This window comes from Excalfactoria chinensis, chromosome 4 (genome assembly GCF_039878825.1).
Source record: "Excalfactoria chinensis isolate bCotChi1 chromosome 4, bCotChi1.hap2, whole genome shotgun sequence".
Classification (NCBI taxonomy): domain Eukaryota; kingdom Metazoa; phylum Chordata; class Aves; order Galliformes; family Phasianidae; genus Excalfactoria; species Excalfactoria chinensis.
Window position 1 is genome coordinate 29,725,331 of NC_092828.1, and position 20,994 is coordinate 29,746,324.

The 20,994-nt window shown below is 41.8% G+C and overlaps 1 protein-coding gene and 1 long non-coding RNA gene across 4 annotated transcripts in view; both read left to right on the plus strand.

Moving 5' to 3' along the window:
• The first annotated feature begins 2,619 nt into the window (after positions 1-2,619).
• The window catches only part of EMCN (endomucin), an 88,600-nt gene continuing 70,225 nt past the window's right edge, over positions 2,620-20,994 (plus strand). Inside the window, exon 1 of one of the 2 annotated variants that reach the window (XM_072335022.1) lies at positions 2,620-2,962. In XM_072335022.1, the coding sequence (XP_072191123.1) occupies positions 2,956-2,962 (7 nt within the window). In that variant the 5' untranslated portion in view covers positions 2,620-2,955. Of the gene's footprint in view, positions 3,007-20,994 lie in introns of both variants that reach the window. The other variant, XM_072335020.1, reaches the window with a different exon arrangement.
• Positions 10,914-13,175, plus strand: LOC140251364 (uncharacterized). 2 transcript variants are annotated; one of them, XR_011903408.1, is made up of 4 exons: positions 10,914-11,182; positions 11,354-11,449; positions 11,808-11,846; positions 12,466-13,175. It is a non-coding gene; the product is annotated as an uncharacterized lncRNA (long non-coding RNA). The 2 variants fall into 2 exon arrangements; XR_011903409.1 differs by lacking the exon at positions 11,808-11,846.

Here is a 20,994-nt window from a genome sequence, read left to right on the forward strand (position 1 = left end):
ACCTGCAAAATCTGAAAAGCAAATTAATAGGCTCTTTGAGTCATTGTGTGAAACCTGAAGCAAGTTGTGATGTTTTACTCACAAGCAAAACTTCTGTGTTCATTGCTTGGGCTACTTTTCCCTCACAGAGAGGAGAAAGCTTCAGCCTAGTAAGGATTAATGCCAAGGCTGGACTCCTTTCCTGTCCAGCAGTTCAGTGGAAAATGCTTGAACAGCTTCAATCTCAAAAGATTTAAGTGGGCCATGAGTGCTGCAGCAGGCAGCTCTGTGGGACAGTGCTCTGGGTAAAGAAAAGTCAGCTGAGTGGGTTGCCCCTGTTTTGTGCTATTTTAGCTCATATCACCTCTGTAATATTTGGGCTATTTTATCATATCAACATTTTGAGTTTCGTGCTTAAATTCTACAATGATTAAAATGTTGTTAGAATAAGAAACAACAATACACAGTGCTGAGTCCCACTGAAGGATCTCCTTATGTTTTCTGGGGATACAGAAACAGGGACAGGAACTAACCCCCATTCCTTATGTCCACTTTTTCTCTACACCTCCTGCATTTTCCTCAAATCAGGCTTATCAGAGTGTCACCAAAGCTTTCTGGTTTAGAGCTCTTAAAACCCACGACATTCCTTTTGTCATTTCTTCCCTTTCCCCAAACCCTTTTTTTCACTTTAAATTCACTGCCTGACATAAGAAGCCTCACGTGTTTCAGCAAGGCTTTGTGCAGTGGTTTTTGGGGCAGTACTGACAACAAGCCTGCAATCTTCAGACCTCCCAAGGGGCCTCGCTGCTCTTTCACAGGGAATCTACTGCTCATGCTCTGAAATATCCCAGTCTAGGATTGCTGATTTTTTGGAAGTGAAATTACTTCCAGGGAAAGAAAAAAAGGATTTCTGTTTGACTAAAGAGACAAAAGTACATCATCTGTGCTCAAGGCAAATTTATCCTCTAGATCAATGTGCCAAATCACATCTGAGTCTGGGTGGGCAGTAGGGTAGGGACCTGAACCAGCAAAATTAATGTATTTCCACCTCCACCTCCCCTCAACGTGCACAGCCCAGATGTGCTGCAGTGACAAGGTCACAGAAATCTGATATGGATTAAGACAGGTCCCACACATTTATATAAGTAAAATTCAACTTTATTTAATAAATAAATAAATAAGAGCAAGGGTTGGAGAACAGTCAAAACCCCCTGGAAAGATGAAAGCTAAAGGGTACTTTCCCTGATGCTCACCCTTTTCTGAGCTCCCTTTGTACCCCAGCAGGGATAGAAGGGAGAACAGTTCCCAGTTTAGTTTAATGAGAACACACATCTCAGGACTACTGCTTTCCAGCTAGCATTCTGTCAAAGCCCATCTGTGGCAGAAAATGAAATGACTGATCATTGGTTTGCAACCCATCAGGACTATGAAGCAGGGTGGCCTAAGCATGGTTACACAGTGTGGTCTGTTGCCTCTCCTGCAAAAATAAAATAAAATAAAATAGTTAAGGGGGAGAGAAGCTGGGGAAGGGAATGCCTCGAAGCCTTTCATCTACATCATTCCACTTTCTGCTTCAACCACTCCTCTGAGGGGCTGAGTAGGAAGATGAAACAGCTGGAACCACAGTTTCAGTGGTATTCCTGAAGGTGATTAAGCTCTCATTTGCAGTGTTTTTAAAAGTGCTTCACTATATCCTTTGATAATTTCAATAATTTCACCATGGTGTCCATTACAGATGAGGAAAAACATCATTATTTTCCTGAAAATGTGACTAGGCCTTAAATCAGCCCAACCATCTCATATTTACATTCTGGGGGAAAATACATCATTCAATGATTAGAAAAAAATATTGTCCTGGTATCGCTTTCTTGTGCTAGGAAATGGCACCTGAGATGCCCCAAAGCCACTCTTGTGCAGGGAAAATGCTGCCGTACTGATTTGAGACGGCTTGTAAGGAAATAAGTCTTAGAGAGAAGTCTTCACGGTACCCTGAGTCTAGTGTCAAGGAAAACAAAAAGTAGCCTCGGGTATTTCTGGGGAAAAAAATAAAAATAAAAAAAAAATTGAAGGAAATATAATTACTGAGAAGGTGGGAGATGGGGAGAGATGAGGGCTATGAAATGCATTTATTTCAATCTTGTGAAGTACCGTAGCACATCAAAACACTTCATTGAAAATCAGGAGAGAAAGATTTTGACACAAATGTGTCTTCTGAATCATCTAGATGCACGTCTCCCTGCTGACATTATGCAGAGGTGAACTTTGGGAAGTGCTAGCCTCATCAAAATGAAAAACAGATCACTTCTTTCCAGCTCCAGACAAGCTAAGCTCTGAAGGAAAATATGTGGTTAGATGCAGGAATATGAACTTGGGTGAGCCTATAGATGGATCCGCAGAGATCAGCTACTGATTTTTATTTTTTTCTGAGATTGTGTAGCTCTACAAGGAAAATGTGATTTTGTGTCACTGAAAAGTAATGAGTTTCTTCATATTTCACACAGGCCCTAGCTTTACCACTACTATTGCAAAAATAACTAGAGTGCTCATAACTGAGAATGTAAATGGAACATGAGGTGCTGCAGTCAGTCAGCAAACAGCTTTTCTTGCATGCAGCCCATAGGATGCAACTAGAACAGAGGCAGAACCTCTCCTCTAACCTTGCTGAGGGCTACAGAGACCCAGTAAAGCTGAGTTATTCCCGACAGAGAAATCGTGTGTCTCCTGGTGGTGTCTGGCAAAACTTCCAGCTCCTTATTTTTCTCCTAGTTTTCCAAATGCTTATCTTCTGCAGAGATTCTGCCCAACGCGACCTACAACCAGACTGATCAAAACACCATTGATCGCTGAGTCCTGCAGACAGGAGTGTGCCAGTGGCGTTCAACAAGGTGAGGGAGGGAGCCAAGGAGATGAAAATCAAATCATCAGGAGCTTCAACACTATTGAGAGCTACCGTGGCCTCAGGGGACTGCTACCTAGATGAAAGGTATCGAGTCTTCACCTTCCTGTATTGTGCTGTGATGCTGCAAGGTTTGTGCCTGCATCTTCAACAAGGCTTTATTTTTTCGTGTGTGTGTGTGTGTGTGTCTGTGGAAGCATTATAATAGAAAGAGAAAAAAGAGGAAATATAGGATTATCTTTTGAGCTCAGTCCTCTGATCAACAAAAGGAATAAATCTGAAAATTATTCAAGTAGATTGTCAGTCTGCAAAATAACCTAGTTTGCCATGTGTAGCATTCCCTGAATACTTGATTTTGTGGGTTCTGAATCAAATTTGTGCTTCCATGTGGCTCAGATAAAGGTTTTTTAAGATTCTCTTCTCTTCCACATTCAGATCCAGAGCAGACCCATGAATACGCAATGCTCAGGTGAACAACCAGCCCCCCTAATTCTTGACCCTAATTCTGACATTCAGAAAACTTCAGGCTCTTTGACCAGACCCGCAGTAGACCCACGTTGGTTGTTGTTACCAAAGAACCTCTGTTCCTCCAAATCTGCAGCTAGGAGCAGAGCACCAGTGCTCCGCCTCTGCTGGCACTTGTGGGAAAGAAGAAAAACATTTCTATGTTGACATCAGTGCAGCAAGGAGTGGGCCCAGCTTTATTCACACCCACACAATATGTTTAATTAGAAGCTATTTTCCTCTAGGAGCAGACGCTTGAATTTTTCGAGATGTTGCTTCAAGAGGGAGGCACTGAGGGGTGGGGGTGATGCAGATAGGAGGAGGCAAATAACTGTTGGAGGAGAAATTAGAGCCTCAGATCAGGGCAATTTTGTAATGATCCATAATCAAAGGCTGTTTGAACATCCTTCAGATCTTTTTCAGAAGCATTTTCCATCACTTTCAAGCTAGATTTGTCATTACCAGGCTAAATCTATTTTCTCACCAGAGGTAACGGGCCTGAATTTCCCTTCGCAACCTGCATGATAGGGAGCAGCCATCTTGTGCTGAACTGTGCTTTCCTCTATATTGCTTTTTAGCCTGCCATGAACCTTTTCCATCATGTGCCTTCAACCTGTTCCTGGGGAATGGACGTAGTTACTAGTGTTATAAAGAGTAGGTTTGTGCTCAGCTTAATTAGAGCCTGCATCCGTAGCCTACTTACAGCTCAGCCATTGGGATTTATGGAGGAGGCATTAACTGTTTGCCTTGTATGTACAGTTGCGTGAAATTACTACAGATCATAGCCCGTATGTGACAGCTTAATGGCAGCAGTAAACCGTGATTAAAGTCAGGGACTTCGTGACAGCTGTCCTAATTCATTCCCTAATTACACGGTGGAGGTCTGTGCTTGTAAGTGTTGTCACAGCTTGTGTGAAGGCAAGAAACCTGGCAATCCAGAGTGACTGTCCATGCTCTTGGGGCACACACAGGATGAGTGCAAGCAATAGTCGGGGTGAAAGATGTGAAGAGGGACTTGCTGAGAGTTAAAAACACTTTTAGTCCTCCTTATTAAGGTCTTTGAAGCACATAAACACAGACACGCATGTGTGAGCACCTTGCTAAGAGGAGCCAGACCTGCAGCTGCTTCCAAAGGCTAGTGGCCGCTGTGGGAGAAGCTGGCTTCCTGACAGGCAGGATTTGCCTCATGGCAGCAGTGAAGATCTTGTAATGGTAATGAAGAGGCAGCTGGACAGTGGCTCCCCAAAGCACTTGAGTGCCCACTCCCTTGCTGTTGCCGAGAGCAGCCCTCCCTCCTGCTTCTTAACCCACCCTGATTACTCAGTAGCTGACTAAAATTGAGTAAAGCTGTCACTGCCGGCGGTGAAGATTAAGATATGCTGTGCTACTCGTGGTCATTTTCCTTCCAATTTGGAGGTTAACACAGTGCCTAGGCTCAGCAGTGTGATGCCTGAAGTGCAGCCCCCTCTCCTTGTGGCTGTCTGTCAGCCAAGCAGGTGGGGTGAGGAAGGGGTGCAGGGGTGATACAGGGACTTACGGTGTGAGCAGCTCTGTCCTGGGGGACAGGATTTCCAAGTAAGCTGCTATAGGCTATCAACTGTGGGCCATCATCAAGTGGAAAAATGCTGCAGGAGGCTGTGGGGTGGAGGCTGCATGCTGTTGGTTTATCCCCGTTGTACACCTGCATGGGAAGCTATCCTATTTTACTATCATAGATACGGTACTCTTACAGTGCACTTCTTTTCCCAGTATCTCTAAAGCTAACATGTCCAACACAAAAAAATACACGTATATTTTAATCTTTTCTAATTTTACTGAACCCTTACTTGCTATATCTGAACATATTAAAAGGCACGATATCTGAGGTAGTTTGTTACTATCAGCAGGCGGAAGCCTGAGTAATGCACATAATGTTTTTAAATATTCAAACAAATAAATGTCAATCCGTGGGATACATACTAAGTGCATTAACTAGCTAGAGACTTATCTAGTTTCTCACAAACAACAGGAATTTATTCTGTAGCCTGGAGAATGTACACTTATCTTGTAAGGAGAGTTACTATGCTTTACACTGACCAACTCCCTTCCAGGGAGGTAACTTTAAAAGAGGGAGAGATTATTTCTTACTATCTTCTGGCTGAGAACAGTGACCAGGATACCAGCTAGTGCCTGATTTCTGGTCTGCTTGAGTTTTTTCTCCTCGCCTGGCTGGGATCTGTTCTCTTCCTCCTTGACTACTTGTTAGACTGTTAATGTTTTTGTATAACTGCTACTTGAGAGGGCACTGTGAGTCCACTGCAGGATTTCTGGTGCAAGAGGAAGCTGAGCATGATTATAGCCCTACTACACCATCACATCATATGCAGGTTTTGTAATCAGGAGCCAATTTAAGACAGATTTTTCAAGATCCAGATAAAAATGTCCAGATTTCAAAGAAGCTTAAAAGGCAGAATTAAGGCAGTCTGCCAGAATTATACTTTGGACAGTATTAATTTTGTAGTGATATATTTTGGCTTGTGCCTCATAGAAAATGATTGAAACACAAGAGAGCTTGGAGAAGTTTAAGACTGCATTCTCAACAGGGACACATGTCCACTTCCAAGACACCCCACAGCCATGACCAACGGGGCCTCTCTATTTTGGGGAACCATATAATAAAGGCTGGAGTAACTCATGTGCTGCAGGAGTGAGTTATGTGTCTCCGCTGTGGCAGCCTGTGATTAGGAGGAGCCAGGTTTCCTCCTCACACAACTGAGGGCAGAAAAGCCCTGCTCCTCACACAGCGATCAGGTTACTGGCTGTGGAGCACAGCTGTGACTCAGTAACCACTCCTGCTGATGCTGCAGTCCCAGCAGTAACCCAAAATGAAACCCCAGCCAGAAATGAATGCATGAATCAATGCACTTAATTTTCTTTTACTCATTTTCCTCTTATTATTATTATTATGCAATGAAAACATATAATTGGATGCCAGGGCCAGCTGTTTGAATCAGAAGCTAAATACTTTCTTCCTCCCAGTAAAGATAACAGTGACTCCTTCTATTTTAAAATATTTACTGAGCAGCTTGCTGAGAACACCTGAATACTTGATGCAATAGTAGAGAATTTATTCTACTGGAAAACTTACCATTCCTATGACCTGGAAGCATAGCATTAAAAATCACTAAACCATCTCTGTTTACTCAATGCTACGTTAAGTTTTCCCCTCTCTGACTGATGAACAAATTCACTCCGATGAGATAAGGGGTCTGTCTAGGGAGCCTTCTCCGAGGAGGAGAGCTCCATGGGCATCTCTGCCTACCCAGAAAAAATGATGTTCTCTAGAGATATTATAATCAATAAGAAATTCCTAATTTCAGAGGGACATGCTTGATTTTGTTTCTTATACTTACCACAAAAACCTTGACTTAATTTTTTCCTGAGAGTCTGGGCAAGGGATAAGGTCCTGAATACTTCTAAACTGACTCAGTGTTCGATTAAAGCCAACCTGTCAGTTGGATAGGTCGTTATCAACTGAATCTTGAGCCGATTTATGATCTTGGCTACTCCAGCGCTTCGAGAACTGGAAAATGTAGAACTTAAAGCTTATTGCAAAAGAAGGCCTGCTGAGTTACTGAACTTTGAGGAAGATGGTAATGAGATAAAGGATCCTTTATCATCTTCTTCCTCAGAGAATTATGAAGGAGGTATAAAACAGAAGACAAAGTTGCAAGTAGGAGTTTAAAATTAGGGATGAAAATGCAGTTGTCTACAAACAGATTATAAAATACTGAGATGACATAAGTGTAGGTTGGACAGATTCTTAAATTTAAAAAAAAAAAAAAACACAAAAAAACATTTTTAGGCTGATGAATGTCTTTCAAAGTAAAATGTTCATTAAAAACAAACAAACAAACAAAGCAGTACTGGAAAGTACAAGGATTACTTGTTATTTAGAGCACTTTAGAGAATAGGCCTAACAGCTTCCCAAATTCAGACTGCCCTAGCTGTTCACTGTTCATCAGTAGCAGTGCTTGGCTCATGGTGCTGCCACAGGTACAGTTTTGGATGTGAAGTTGCTAGCTGTCTTTTAGGAACAGCAGCTGGGAGAAATGGAAACCTCTATTATTGCAGCACAGGTCTATAGGTGGATTGTGGAGTCATAAGTGAAAAAATGTTTTAGTTGCATTTCCTCTTTTTGCTCCATTCTCGGCAGAGGACGTATCCATAAGCAGTGGTTTAGCAGCTAGTGAATAGAGATCAATGAATACAGGCTGTGGGTTTATATGTTCTTAGAACTGTAAGCTGGAGAATGGAAATACAAACTAAATCTGGATAATTTTTTTAAAATATACTGTAGAATGTTTAATTGCTTTGAATTCTGAATTTTATCTGCTACCAGTTGTTTAAACTGAACATTTTTAAGGAGGCAGAAGTAGAGACTGGAACAGGAGAGGAATAGATTAAAGAATATTCAGATAAGATGGATGTAGTGCAGTCAGCAGGGCCTGATGGAGTTCACCCTGGAGTACTTAAGGCGCTGTCTGAAGCAATCTCTGAGCCATTAGTGATTATCTTTAAGAACTCATGGAGGAGAGAGGAGGTCCCAGAAGACAAGAGAAGGGCAAATACAGTGTATTAAGTTTTAAAGAGGGGAGAAGGAGGACCCAGGGAATTACAGGCCTGTCAATCTAACTTACGTCCTTAAAAGATTCAGAAAGAAATCACTGAACAATCAGTTCGTAAGTAGCCAGCTGATACAGTGATGGGAGGGGGGAAAAAAAAAGAAAAACAAATTAAAACAAAGAAAGAAAACACAGGCTTGTCAAGAATGATTGATGTCAAATCAATCTCATTTCCTTCTTTGTCACAGTAGCTTGTCTGGTGAATAAAGAGGAAGCAGCAAATGCAAGAGTACTTGATTTTAGTAACACTTTTTGACATATATGACAAGCTAAGGAGTATGGTATAGATATAATTACAATAGGGTAGGTGCATACCCAGTTGAAAAATAGCTCTGTAGCAACAACTAGTGCTGGATCACTGTCAGGAAGGGTATTTCAAGTACGTTATTCAGCAGCTTGTCTTATACTCTGTTTCATTAAATATTTTTTTCTTAAAAGCTGAAGAACAAGCAAACAAGTGCACAATTACAAGCTGCTGCAAGACCAAGGAGGCCATGGTCTGAATATGAAATTATCCTTACAGCTCAGGGAAATGATTCCTGAATATTTAAAAGAAATTTCATCAGGAACAGTCTAAAATGCTGTGCCTGGGAAGGTGAGAAGCAGAGACAATATGTGGTGGTGGGGAAGTAAAGTGGCAGCAGCACGTTTGCAAAAGACTTGATGATTGCATGGAACCATGAATTAAGTGTCCTGGGTCATATGAAGAGGACTGCCATCCTTAAGAAACAATTATTTTCCTGTCTTTGCTTCACTTGTGGTACTGCATCCAGCTGTTGGTACCATATTTTGCTGCAGATGAAGAGGAAACAGAAAATACAAGAAAAGCAGTCAGAGCATAGAGCACTGGGAAGCATGAACCATGAGGAAATGCTGAATTGCGAACTGAGTTTGTTTATTTCAGGAAGGAGAAGGCTGAAAGAGTAACTTAACAGCAGACTTCCAGTGTATATCTCCGTGTGTATGTGTGTATATATCTGTATACGTGTGTATATATGTACACACTTATATGTATATAAAAAAAAAGAAAATAAGTGATGGCTATAAACAAGGCAGTGGCACATCATTCTCTTTGATCTCAGACAGGATAACAAGCAGAAATCATCTTATTTTAGTACTTAATGTCAGAGTGAGAAGAGTTGGCACAGCCTTGCAAAGATGCTTCTTGCTGGTTGTTTTTTTTTCTCTTTCAGAAAAGTCAGACAGTGCCTGTTGGGAGGCCCTGGCTCTGCTTCAGAGCAGGGAGCTCATTCCATGAGGTTTTGTACAGCCTCACATTTCTGCTCAGGAAAAAATGCAAAAATGTTCTTATCTCTAGAGTTTCCATTTTAACACTGCTTTGACTATATGCCAGAAATTGTTTGATTTGATGGTCTTACATTGCTCACCACAAAAATGTCAACATTTATTCTCTGTTACCATCCTCTGCACTGAAGATACTGCAGTATTTTAGATCAGAAAAAGCCAACTGGTCCATTACTCGTACTCTGTGAACATCAGTTGCCGTCTGCTTTAGGGTCTCCATTTTCCATAACAGCATCACTTCAAACCTTGTTTCATGAAAGACAAAATACAAAGTATGGTTATGTAAATATTAAAAGAGAATGTTGTGAAAAGGGATTATCCAAGAATCTGCCCCACGGAGAAAGAAGCAGAGCAGATCCTGGCATTAAACCATCTTAATGCAGATGTCCAGCAGAGTGTGGACAGTCTTAGCACTCCATTTATCAGATTCTGATACAGGTGAAGACATGGGGCTTTTTCTAGTGTTGATGCCAAGGGTTTCAGTAAGCAGCTCCTGGCTGACCCCACCACAAGCAAGAGATGAGACTGAGGTGTCTGTGGCACCAAAGGGGAGTGTGAGAACTGCCTTGCTCAGACTGACTACATGGGTCATTGGTGGTGACTACTACCTTGGTGACTTTCCTCGTGCCACCTATTGCAACTCAGCCAAGTCCTTTCTTGAAGTAATATATAGGCTACTGCCACGAGAAGTCATTGATTATAGGGTACATTAGCAATAATACCACAGTTAACATTGGATGGTTTGTTAGAGCAGTGAACACCCTCCGCTTTGCTTTCAGCTATTAATTAACCAACCAGTCATTAACTGCTGCTAACAATTGATTTGCAGGGAATTATCACTTAAATAGCGGGAGGTATTTAAGAGGAAAATAAATTAAAACAAAGAACTGCTGGATCCTTGGGCACAGAAAGGACTCCTTGTAATACAGAGAATGGCTGCTACAGCCCTATAATTACAGAGTGATAAACAGTCATTGGGAAGTGCGTTCCTTTCCAGAGACAATGACATTATGTCTCCTGGAAAGAAACCCCTTTGTCTGCACTAATTGAATGATCTGAAATGAATGATGTTATCAGAAGCCTAACCCAGGCAACTAATGTTATATTTATGAGTTATCAAAAATGTTTAATTGCAGCTGCAGTCTCTCCAAGAAGTGTCATGAACATTGCAGCATCCAAAAATATGATTGAGGGCTGGTATGGCACATTGTCTTAATTATCACACAGAATTACAAGTTCTTCAGTTGGTTCTGCCTCCCTCTGCACTGGCAGCACGAATGAGATCTATTAACCCAAGTGCAAGTGAACACCGCCTCCTAATGACATTTTTTCCTCTCTGTGGGCAGAGAGAGGGAGAGAAGAGGTTGCATAAAGTTTTTCCCTGAGAAAGAGACGCAAATCAATTTACGGTGCTTGTATCACCTGCAACCACACGCTCAGCTCCTCCTGCTGCAGCTGCCTGCACAGGTGCCAATAAGGTCAACACCTGGCTTGGCTTAGAAGGAATCACTACACACTTCAGAGCATGTTTACCATTTCCTAGTTTAACCATGTTTCACTGCCCTCTCCTGGAGCCAGAGGCTGAATGCTTGTCTGTCTTTTGGGCCATGTATGCAGCATTAGATTTAATGTGAAGAGAGGGCTGCTGTTCCTTCAAATCTGAAGTTATGGGACAGACAAAGATGAAGCGGGAAATTACTGCTGGAAAGGATTTTGTGGATACCTGTCAGTTTTTCCCCCCATCTGTCTTTTTAGGAGCAAATTCTGTAAAAAGCCTACAAAAATTTGACTTGCCCCAGAGAAAGAACAGGACTGTGCCCATGGTGCCTATGGGGTAAGTGTCTGAGAGGCTTCTCAAGTGTTCAATTGTAATCTCCGTTTTTGTTTCCAGTGGTCATACATGCTGCAGGAATTTCCTGTCCTGCAATGAATGCAGACATTCAGACTAGAATTTTAAACTCTTAACGTTTCTCTTGTTTGTTTCCATCTGGTTCGGTGAGCATAGGTTTGTTTTGGCTGTGTCATGAACATCTTGGAAAGGAAAGTCCACAGTGACCTCTTGCCTTTGACAGCTCCTCTGCCTTTTCCTTCATTTATACATGTAAGAATATGTAACTTTTTTATTATCCGTAAAATAAATAGTTACTTATAAAAGGCTGTAAAAAAAGAAGAAAAAAAAATTGAGCAGAACTTGGGGTCTGGGATATTTTCAGGCTGGACATTAGGAAATATTACTTCTCATAAAGGGTGGTCAGGCACTGGAATGGACTGCCCAGGGAGGTGGTGGAGTCACATACCCTGGGGGTGTTCAAGGAAAGATTGGATGTTGTGTTGAGAGACATGGTTTAGTGGTAGCTATTGGTAATAGGTGAACGGTTGGAGTGGATGATCTTTTAGGCCTTTTCCAACCTTGGTAATTCTGTGATTTTGTGTTTCCTTACCTCACTGTTCTTGCACAGCTGGATCTCAGTATATGTCAGTACCAGGAGGTGGCAGTGGTAAGTGGTAGTAGACCGGAACAGAAAACTAGTCGGTAAAATGTCTGTTGATGCAAAGTATGTCTACAGCTGTGTGAACCTTTGCAAAGATCTATACATCCCTTTAGCAGCCTGCAGAGGGTGAGAGACAGTCCCTTTCCAGCCAAAATCCTCAGACACATAAAGGCAGCACAGGAGTTTTATAGGTTATATGATATGGAAAGATGAGCTGCTACTAGCAAGGAGAGCATTGTGATTCCCTTACAGTATTTGAGAACATCATCAAGCTATTAACAGGTCTGAAAACAGTACTTAATTCTCCCAAAACATACTTGAGAATGTTTTGGCACTTGTGGGGAGGCAGAATTAAGTAGCAACAGCACATTTTTTTGATGATTATTATTATTATTATTGATGGTTCAAGTCAATAAATGACCCAAGTACCTTCATTTCCTCACATGATGGCAGTGCTGGGTGTCTAGGACCAAGAGAGTCCTGGGTCAAGGTAGTTGCTTAGCCTGTTAGCCACCAGAAAAGGGAATTACTGTTACAGTGTTTATTAGACTCTCTTGTGTGGATGTTGATACTCTGCAAGATATCAGAAGCTGTCCAGTTGAAGAACTGTAAACTTATTTTTCAGCAATCACGTATGCAAGCAAGGGAATGATACAAACTGGAGAATAAAAGAAAGGACTGGACAGACAGATGTTGGCCTACCTTGGTTTGGGTTCTGATGCACACCGTTACACTGACACTGCCTGTCATGGGGCAAAGCAAGTTATACTGAAAAGTCCAGAATCACTGTCGTGTGCATGTTCCTCCCTTGAAGCTGCGAAGACCGGTGGCAACCCACCTCAACAGAGGACAGGCTTTTCCTCCATCTCCAAGAGCAAAGAGGCAGTATTCCTTTGAAAATGTGAAAGGTGCTTGCCATAACTCTTGCTTAAAGACTTTTTGAGATGCTAGAATTATGTTGTTCAAACCTCCCCTCTGTCTAAGAAGATGTAAAACTATGCTTTTGGTTTCCTAAGAGAGCTTCCAAGCCATAAGAGTGTGAGCAAGTGATGTCTTCCTCAAAGCTCACTCCAAAGCTCAGTCCAGTGTTTCTTAATTTCATTTCCTAAGACCAATGGGGCATTAACATGAGGTACCAAAAAAAGGTAGCACCTCAAGCTCAGCCATGCATGAAGCTTAGGCATATCAGATATGCCTGCGGAGGAAGATCTAGCAGGAAAACAAAATCAATTATGGGATATTGGAGGATACAATTTTTTAGGCAGTTGATGTGGCAAATTTTGATTGGCTGTAAAAGTCCATTTCTTCTCATTATGCAGGCTACACATAAACTGCCCCAGGCCTGGGAATAAGCTGGTTCTTGCTTTTCCTATTTTAGCTCTGTGTGAGAGTATAAAGGAACCAATACAGCTAATAAAAGAGTGATTGATTTAGTCTGTCTAGTGATGGCTGTCTCTGATAGTATCACCAGCTTTTCTCAAAAGTTACCATAGTAATGAAAAATACCTGCAAGGTTGTGGAGATTTTTAGGGACAACAAATGTATAGTGTGGTGTCCAAGAAAAAGTGATCAAGTGGAAGCCAGTTAGGGTGTTTAACTTAAAGGAGAATGTTTTGCCCAAGCATTCAGCACAATTCAATTTTTATGCAGTCAGAACTGACTTTTATTTATATAATGTCATTTTTTTCCTACCATTTAATCAATATTAATTGATCTTTATTGTTCTTAATTCAACTTAATGAAGTGTTGTGTGTTTGAAACAGCCATATAGCTGATGAGGGAGATAGAACAATTACTTTGTTGTTTTTCTGCTTGTTATATATGTTTTTTCTGTTGTTATATAATTAATGTATTTTTTAGCTCAGCTTTACTTTGGAATTCCAAATTCAAGTATCTTAATATCCAGACAAAATAGGAAACTAGGAAAGCTGCTAAAATATATGCCAGAGTATTAGTAGCAACATTTGAAGTAAGCTTATTTTATGTTCTCTTCCCTCAGATGAGGAGTTTTTGGTGGTTATTGGAGAATTTAGGTCAAGCTACAGTAGACGGAGACTTTGAATAGAGTTTACAGCAGTTTGAAGACCCCTGTTAGTTTTCAGGCTCCAGGCTCTCAACTGAGCTTTATGTGAGATGCTGTGAAGTCAAGGATAACTCAGGGACCTGTCAGTGATATCAGTTATCTCCTTTCCTTCTTTGTTATTTAAAACACAAAAATCATTTGTTCACCTTTTCTTTAAACACCAGTTTAAAAAAACAAATGTATGCTTTAAGGGTCTGGTGAGCTCAGGAAGGGGCTGTGGGGAGGGCTGTTAGCAGTTCTGAAGGCACCTGAGAAGACTTTCCTTGCTCGGAGCTATGTGAAATATTTGAGCAGAGGTGAGAGGAGAAAGCTGACATTTGGATTAAGAATTGTTGAGCACTAAGTGTTTCTGAGACTGAGGATCTGGCAGCAAATAAGGTGAACTGAAGTGTAGCTTATTTTTTTGTCTGAGTTTCTAGGGTTCACAGGTCACTTGTCCAGGAAGCAGACTGATTGCTGAGGGAGGAGTGGAGCTGGAAAAATATTTTCTTACTGAGGATGCTTTCACAGGTGCTCTTCCCTTTTGCTGATTATTCCCAAACCTTTTCTTTCCTCCAACTGTGTAAGGCTCACCTACATCTGGGTGCCAATGCTTGCTCCTGAAAGGTGAGGTTTTGCTGAAATGTCAGGGCAGGACACTTCACCTTAGCCTTGTGCTTAGTCTTTAGATGTCTGTGATCATCCAGCACCTATAACTAGAGATGGATTGTTTCACCTACAGGATTTTGTATAAGATGTTTTTATTCCGTGTAACCATTGAGGCACTGGCAGATGATAAAGAAGAGCAAAGAAACACATACTGAAATGCCAGTTATTTTCCTCAGCTGGTTTCATCTGAAACATCTGAAATAATTTTTTCATAATTAAATTCCTTGATGAAGAGGAATTTCTTAACAAGAAGTCTTGCAGTGCAGGACAAGGAGCTAGCATCCTGAATCCTGGATGCTGGAAGAAGGGCATCCATGCACAGTGGTGGTCCTCTTAAACTCTGCTGAAAAGTTTTTTGTAGCACTTAGGGGTTGGAACAAAAGACAGAAGAAAATTCAGCTGAAGAGGATTTAGTAGATTCCAAAATATGGGTAGGATTGTTTTTCAGCCATCTCACTGAGTTCAATTACAATGCAATGATGTTCAACTTCTGTATGCAGAAAATCCCACTCTTGGGAGTGATCATTTACATTCCATGGCTCCTGTCCACAGGGGCTGAGCAGCTTCACCGTGCGAGCAGTCCTGCCTCACCAGCTCGGTTTGATATTTCAGCTGTAGCTCGTATGGTTCCAGCAGCAGTGAAGGAATGAGGGGAACACTCCCACATGCCTTGTTCTCCATCCAAGGCTGCCTGCATGTAGAGATCCCTTAGCAAGTTAACACTCGCTGCTGAGTACATAAAAGTGAAGGGGACCTTTTAAACACCACGTTCACATCTTTGTGCACAGATTCTTTTCCCAAGATAACGATCTTTCAACGTTGATTGCAGGAAGCTTCTCCTGTCACCTAATGAGCAAGCATGAAATACACATGAAAATAAATGTGCCTTGGGAATTATCAAAATATATATGTGTATATATAAAAAAAAAAAAGCAGGTGATGTGACACTGATTCAAGAGAGTGCCCAGTTACCTGCCCAGGAGCTTGCCTGAAAAAACTCACAATCCTGTGAGCAAGCAGCCTGAGGTTTTTGCAGGGCCATGTTAAAGCTTGCAAGGCATTGTTTTGAAGTGTTGCTGACTCTTCCTTCTGTTCGTCGCAGATCTCATTAGGAAATGAAGGAGAGGAAACTGGGCAACCGTACTGCTCGGCCATGAAGCAATGCACAATGAGCATAATGAAGCCAGCAGCTGCAGGACAATGAAAGCAGGCTGGGGCTATTTTTGTTAGATGTGAACATGTGAGACCTTATTGTGCTCCCTCCCCACCTTCTCCCCCTTCTTCAAATGCTGGAAATTTTCCTAAAGAGAAACGGTTTTCCTTTTCTCTTTGTAAAGCTGATTATCATCATAATTTTCTCTTTCATCTCCAAGCAGGTTTCTTTTGGAAGTCTTTCGCAGTTTCCTCTAAGCACAGTTGTTTGACTGTGTGGGAGTGATGGGTGGCTGGGTCACACCGGGCACCAGGAGGCCTTGGGCAGCATTCTTAGCATTTAGGGGGTGTGAGGGACCCCTGACCTCTCCGTGACTGCGTACAAATGATGGAACTATTGTCACAGGGTTATCCTCACAGCAAAAACATGAGTTTGGACAGGGCACAGGTCTCACAGATGGAAAATAAACAACAAGTGTTTGTTTTTGAGATGCATTGAGATAAAATATAAAATTAGGATGGCACTCATTGCTGCAACTCTGAATTACCTCTGTCTTCATGCCTTCCCTGCCGGAGCAGCCCTTTTCAATGTATAACAACATTAGCTCTGGCCGACAAATTGAAAAATATGCAAGGACATAGACCTGTGATTTATGATGTTAAGTGAGAAGGAAAGAAAAAGCATAATTTGGTCTCTTTCTAAACAGGAATACTTTCTCCCTTTATGCTAGGACATAAATGTATTACCCCTCCCCAAAACAGTAATGTTATATTTATATCTTTTCAGTGTTCTGTGTCAATAGCAGATATACTACCTTAGATTCTCATGCTTCATAATTATGAAAGGAATATTAATTTGGAAATGGGCTTTTCTAACATCTGATATTTCACTGAAGCAGCACCTACAGATTTGCTATTAATATTTTTTCATTTTCAGTTGTTCAGTGTGCAAATCTTTTTCCCTTTGCGAAGCAGCCTATTAGTCACACACAATCAATACTTTCTGCACTTCTACCTATTATCTTAATGTCACTGAGATCTGGCTGGATCTTCATACAATTCTTGCTACCACTTTAATTTCATTATAATGATGTGTTTACCTTGGTAATAGTTTAATCAAAATTGGATGTGTTTATAACACTGCAGCTTAGATTAACATCTTATTTCTATTTTACTACAAGGAAACCATAAAATTGACTGTAATTTCTAATCAATACAGCTATAACTCTTAGAATTTAAATAGGCTTTTAAATGGTCATGCCTATGCTACTAAAGGTGACATGGTTGTCCTGTAATTAGTCTTTGACAGAATCCATTTCCAATCAGTCAGTTGTTTCATTCTACTTCCAGTTGTCAAAAAATGCTGAATTTACTTTCAGATATTTTTGTGGGTTTTTTTCCCCCTCTTCCTACCCCCTTTCCTTTACCCGGACTTGGCTGAATGATAGTGATGTTGTACTGTAACAGCAAGAAGTGAAACAACTCATGACTGAATCCATCGTCATAACACACACACACAGCTGCTGCAGAGGAGATGCCGGTGGGCTGTGCCTGCTATCTCCTCTGGAGCCTCTGCCTTTGGAGTCATTGCCTTTCTCTCTACATCTCATCTCCTTTGGGTGAGTATTCCTCCAGTTTCCAAATCTTCTTCTCTGTTCCAAGGTTGTCACTACCAAATTTCCACCATTTTTTCTCAAGATCAAGCTCTGTTTCACTGTGAAGATCTTTGAGTTGAAAACTTAAATTGCATTTTTCACAGAATGGCAAAGTCAGTGCTCTGACCTCACCAGTCACATCTGAAAAGCCTTAAACAGATCTCAATTCATAGTTCAGGCACAATATCTGTCCTCCTCTTTGGACTGGTTGCAAGCATTGGAGCATCACTGTGGACATAGCTACTGTGGATGGAACAGCTAGAAAAATGAGCTTCTGGACAGGTAATGCAAACCCTAGTGTTGTAGCGCTATGCTCATTCTTTGTGTACTCTTTTATCACCTAGTTAGCTCTTTCTGAAGAGAATAAATGGGACTGAGGAATGCTCTCTAACATCCTACATACTTCCTTAATTTGGTTTTCTAGGTTTCCTAGCATAAAGGATCTACAAAACCTCTTCCTGAAACGGCTGGAATTGACCTTGTTTCTAGGCTCTGTGCCCCTCCCTGAAAGGACTGCAACACTGTGAACTTGGCTCTGAACTGCCCAGTGAAATGCCTCCAAACTGCAGCCCTGGTTCATCGGTGCTGCAGGGTATTGAAGTGCTCTTTCATCAAGGAGAGATGACAGCTTTCTTTTCAAATCAACTCACTTCAGGAGAAAAAAAAAATAGAAGAGGAATGGGAAGGAAAAGTTCTCATCTCACACAGTTCAGAGCTCATTTTTTGTGGTATTGGATATGGACAATACTTTTAATCCATTTAGTGAGCCTGAGTTCAACAAACACAGACTTCCTCCCCACTGTCTCTAATGCATTTCCATCCTGCTCCTGGGATGAGGAAGCAAGAAGGATCTCGTTGCTGTGAACACCTAGTGCCCAGGACTGCAAAGACCGTCCCTTTCCCCAGGAAAGAGTCTTGACAGTTTAGCAATGACAGGTTATTAATACTTCTGATGGCTTCAAGCGCAATATCAGATTTGCTGCCTGGCTGGGGGTTTGTCTAGACGGGCTGTTTTATTAGATAGCAGATGGCTGGGAAGTGGTGTGCTGTGACAGAGCTTACTGACTGGAATGTGAATTCTCTGCTCCTGGATCAGAGTGGGAAGGGGCCGGGCAGGTGGATGAGGAGAGCACAACTCCCATGTCCCCATCCAGTGGAAAAAGCATGTGTATTTTATAGAGGGAAATGAGCTTAACTGCCCTCATCTCAGATCCTAAAGCAACTCCAATCAATCATGGAATGAATTTCCCTAATACCTACTGCGTGCCAATACTGGGAAAGTGAACTTAAAGTGTTTGACTGCTTAATATTTGTGATTTTGGGCTAGATGAATGAGCAGTAGCTGAGTATATTGTCTGGATAAAAAAACAAGTGTTGATCCACATTCTGCTATCAGGTAATTGGATCTGTGCTGTTTTTCGGACCCGTGTGGGTAGAAGTTCAGGCTGCCTCTTTTTCAGAGAGGGCTGAGAAGAAAGCCTTACTGGTGAGGAGTTTGGATTTCTGCTTCACTCTGGGCCAATCTCTGCACACTCAGATGAATTTATTCACACCAGAGGCAGCAGTTCTCTCCCCTCAGCAACAGCACGTGGCTCTACAGATGGGCTGTGTATGTCAATATGGACCTAAGTGTGAAGTTTGAAATGATTTCCCCTCCTTCTTCCCTGACACAAAGGTCTCCTGGGGAGGAACTGGTTACCGAGTCGAAAAAACTGTAAGTTTTATGCAGCAGAGCCTGCTCTCTGAAGAGAGGCAAAGCTTTGTTTCTGGTTTGCAGGATGGCAGAACAGCATTTCCAAGCAGAAGATAGGCCATCTGCGCTTTCAGGCGCTTCAGCTTATATCCCCAGAGCCAGGCTGTGTGCTGGTGAAAAGCAAATAACAAGCCCATGGCATGTTAAAACTGACAGCCTGCAGCTCGGGTGGGTATAATGCAGTAGCACATGAGCACATTTTGGGGTTGTGATTTGAAGCTAAGTGGTACTTCTTACTTCCGAATGGTCCTAAAGGATATCTGTGGGAGGAGATGGCTGTGCTGGTGGCATTGTAGAGGAACAGAGGCTTGGTGCATGTTTCTCAGGAGATGGCATCATTGTACATTTCTACCATTGTGGTTAATCATGGTTTTGGAGAGTTTGCACCAGTTTGGCTATTTCCACCATCATTTTATCACAGCATCTGCAGAAGTGGGATTGCAAAGTCACAGCTGGTTCAGGCAGGCAAAACCTGCCAGGGGTCCTGCATCACTGTTCTGTGCTAGACCTCAGCCACCAAACCTGGTGGGATGATTCCCAAGTGAAAAAATTTCAACCGGATTTAGCAGCAGTGAACCATCCACTGTATTATCTTCACTCTGCCAACAGGTATTGACAACTTTTTTAATACAAGGGAATGCGTATCATTGACGTCAGTGGTGGTAATAATTCTTGTGACTGTTTCCCATGCAGACTTATGCCAGTGGCAAGCTGCTTGGTCAGGGGAGAAGAGATGCCAAATTTGGCAGTGATGTGCCAAGCAGTGTTTGCTAACACTGACTAATGACTGCTGTGGTGCTGAGGGCATGCAAGCAATGTGTTATTTCAATCTCCAAACACTTTAAGTGAGAATTTAGACCTTATACTAATTTTTATATATTTAATTTATAAAGGTCTTTCTTTGTCTTGTCTGACTTCACTTTACCAGCCTGTGTCTGTTACTCATCAACTAATTGGCTAAATGGTACCAGCCAAGCATTGCAGACACCTTAGCTCTCAAATAGTGGGAGACTTTTGGACTGGTGTGAGTTCACGGGCGAATGGACGTGCATGATGAAGGGATTTCAGGTTTATCAGTCAATAATACAGTGGCATCAGGATGTCTGGAGTTAGTACTGTTAATTTATTTAGTGCAATTCCCTAGGATGAGTAAATGCATTTTTCTGTACACAAGAAGCTAATGCTTGACGATAGCTGCACATTGCCATAGAAACCAAGCCAGGTTCAGCTGTAAGTCAAAGGTTAATTTGTAATTATTTTTAAAGTCATCTCACTGAAATGCATCAGTTTAGACAGAAGTTGTCCAAAAGCTGACTCTTAACTAAAAAACCTATCGTTCTACACTAGCTCTTCCAAAAATACATTAACACGGCTCCTGTTTGCTTAAGGCAGATTCTCCATAAGGTGTTATACAAGATAACTCTCTGGTTTTGAGTGTTTGTAGCTGTGTTTGCAAATGACAGCATGACTGACAGCACAAGCTCCCCGTGGGATGGCTGGGGACCAGAGCACGGATGACTCATTGTGTATGATGTTGTTTCACACCAAAGTGTTTGCTCTATATACTGAACATGTGTGCGAGTCAATAGCAAAAAGTTCAAGAGCAAACACAGCTTCAGTGGAAACAAATTCACAGTGCCTGAAATCATTATACTCCAGTCAGAAAGCTAATTTCATTGAGGGCAGCTGGCGAGCAAAATGCCCATTTGAACTCCTCTTTAAAGTGGGAAGTTCACACGGATGGAGCCTATGTCTTCTTCAAATGCAGCGTGAACACAGAAGCCTGACATTTCCTTCAACAAAAGGCTTTTTGCTCCAGGAGTGGGCAGAAGTAAGTTCAGGCCCCTCCTCAGAACTTCCCAA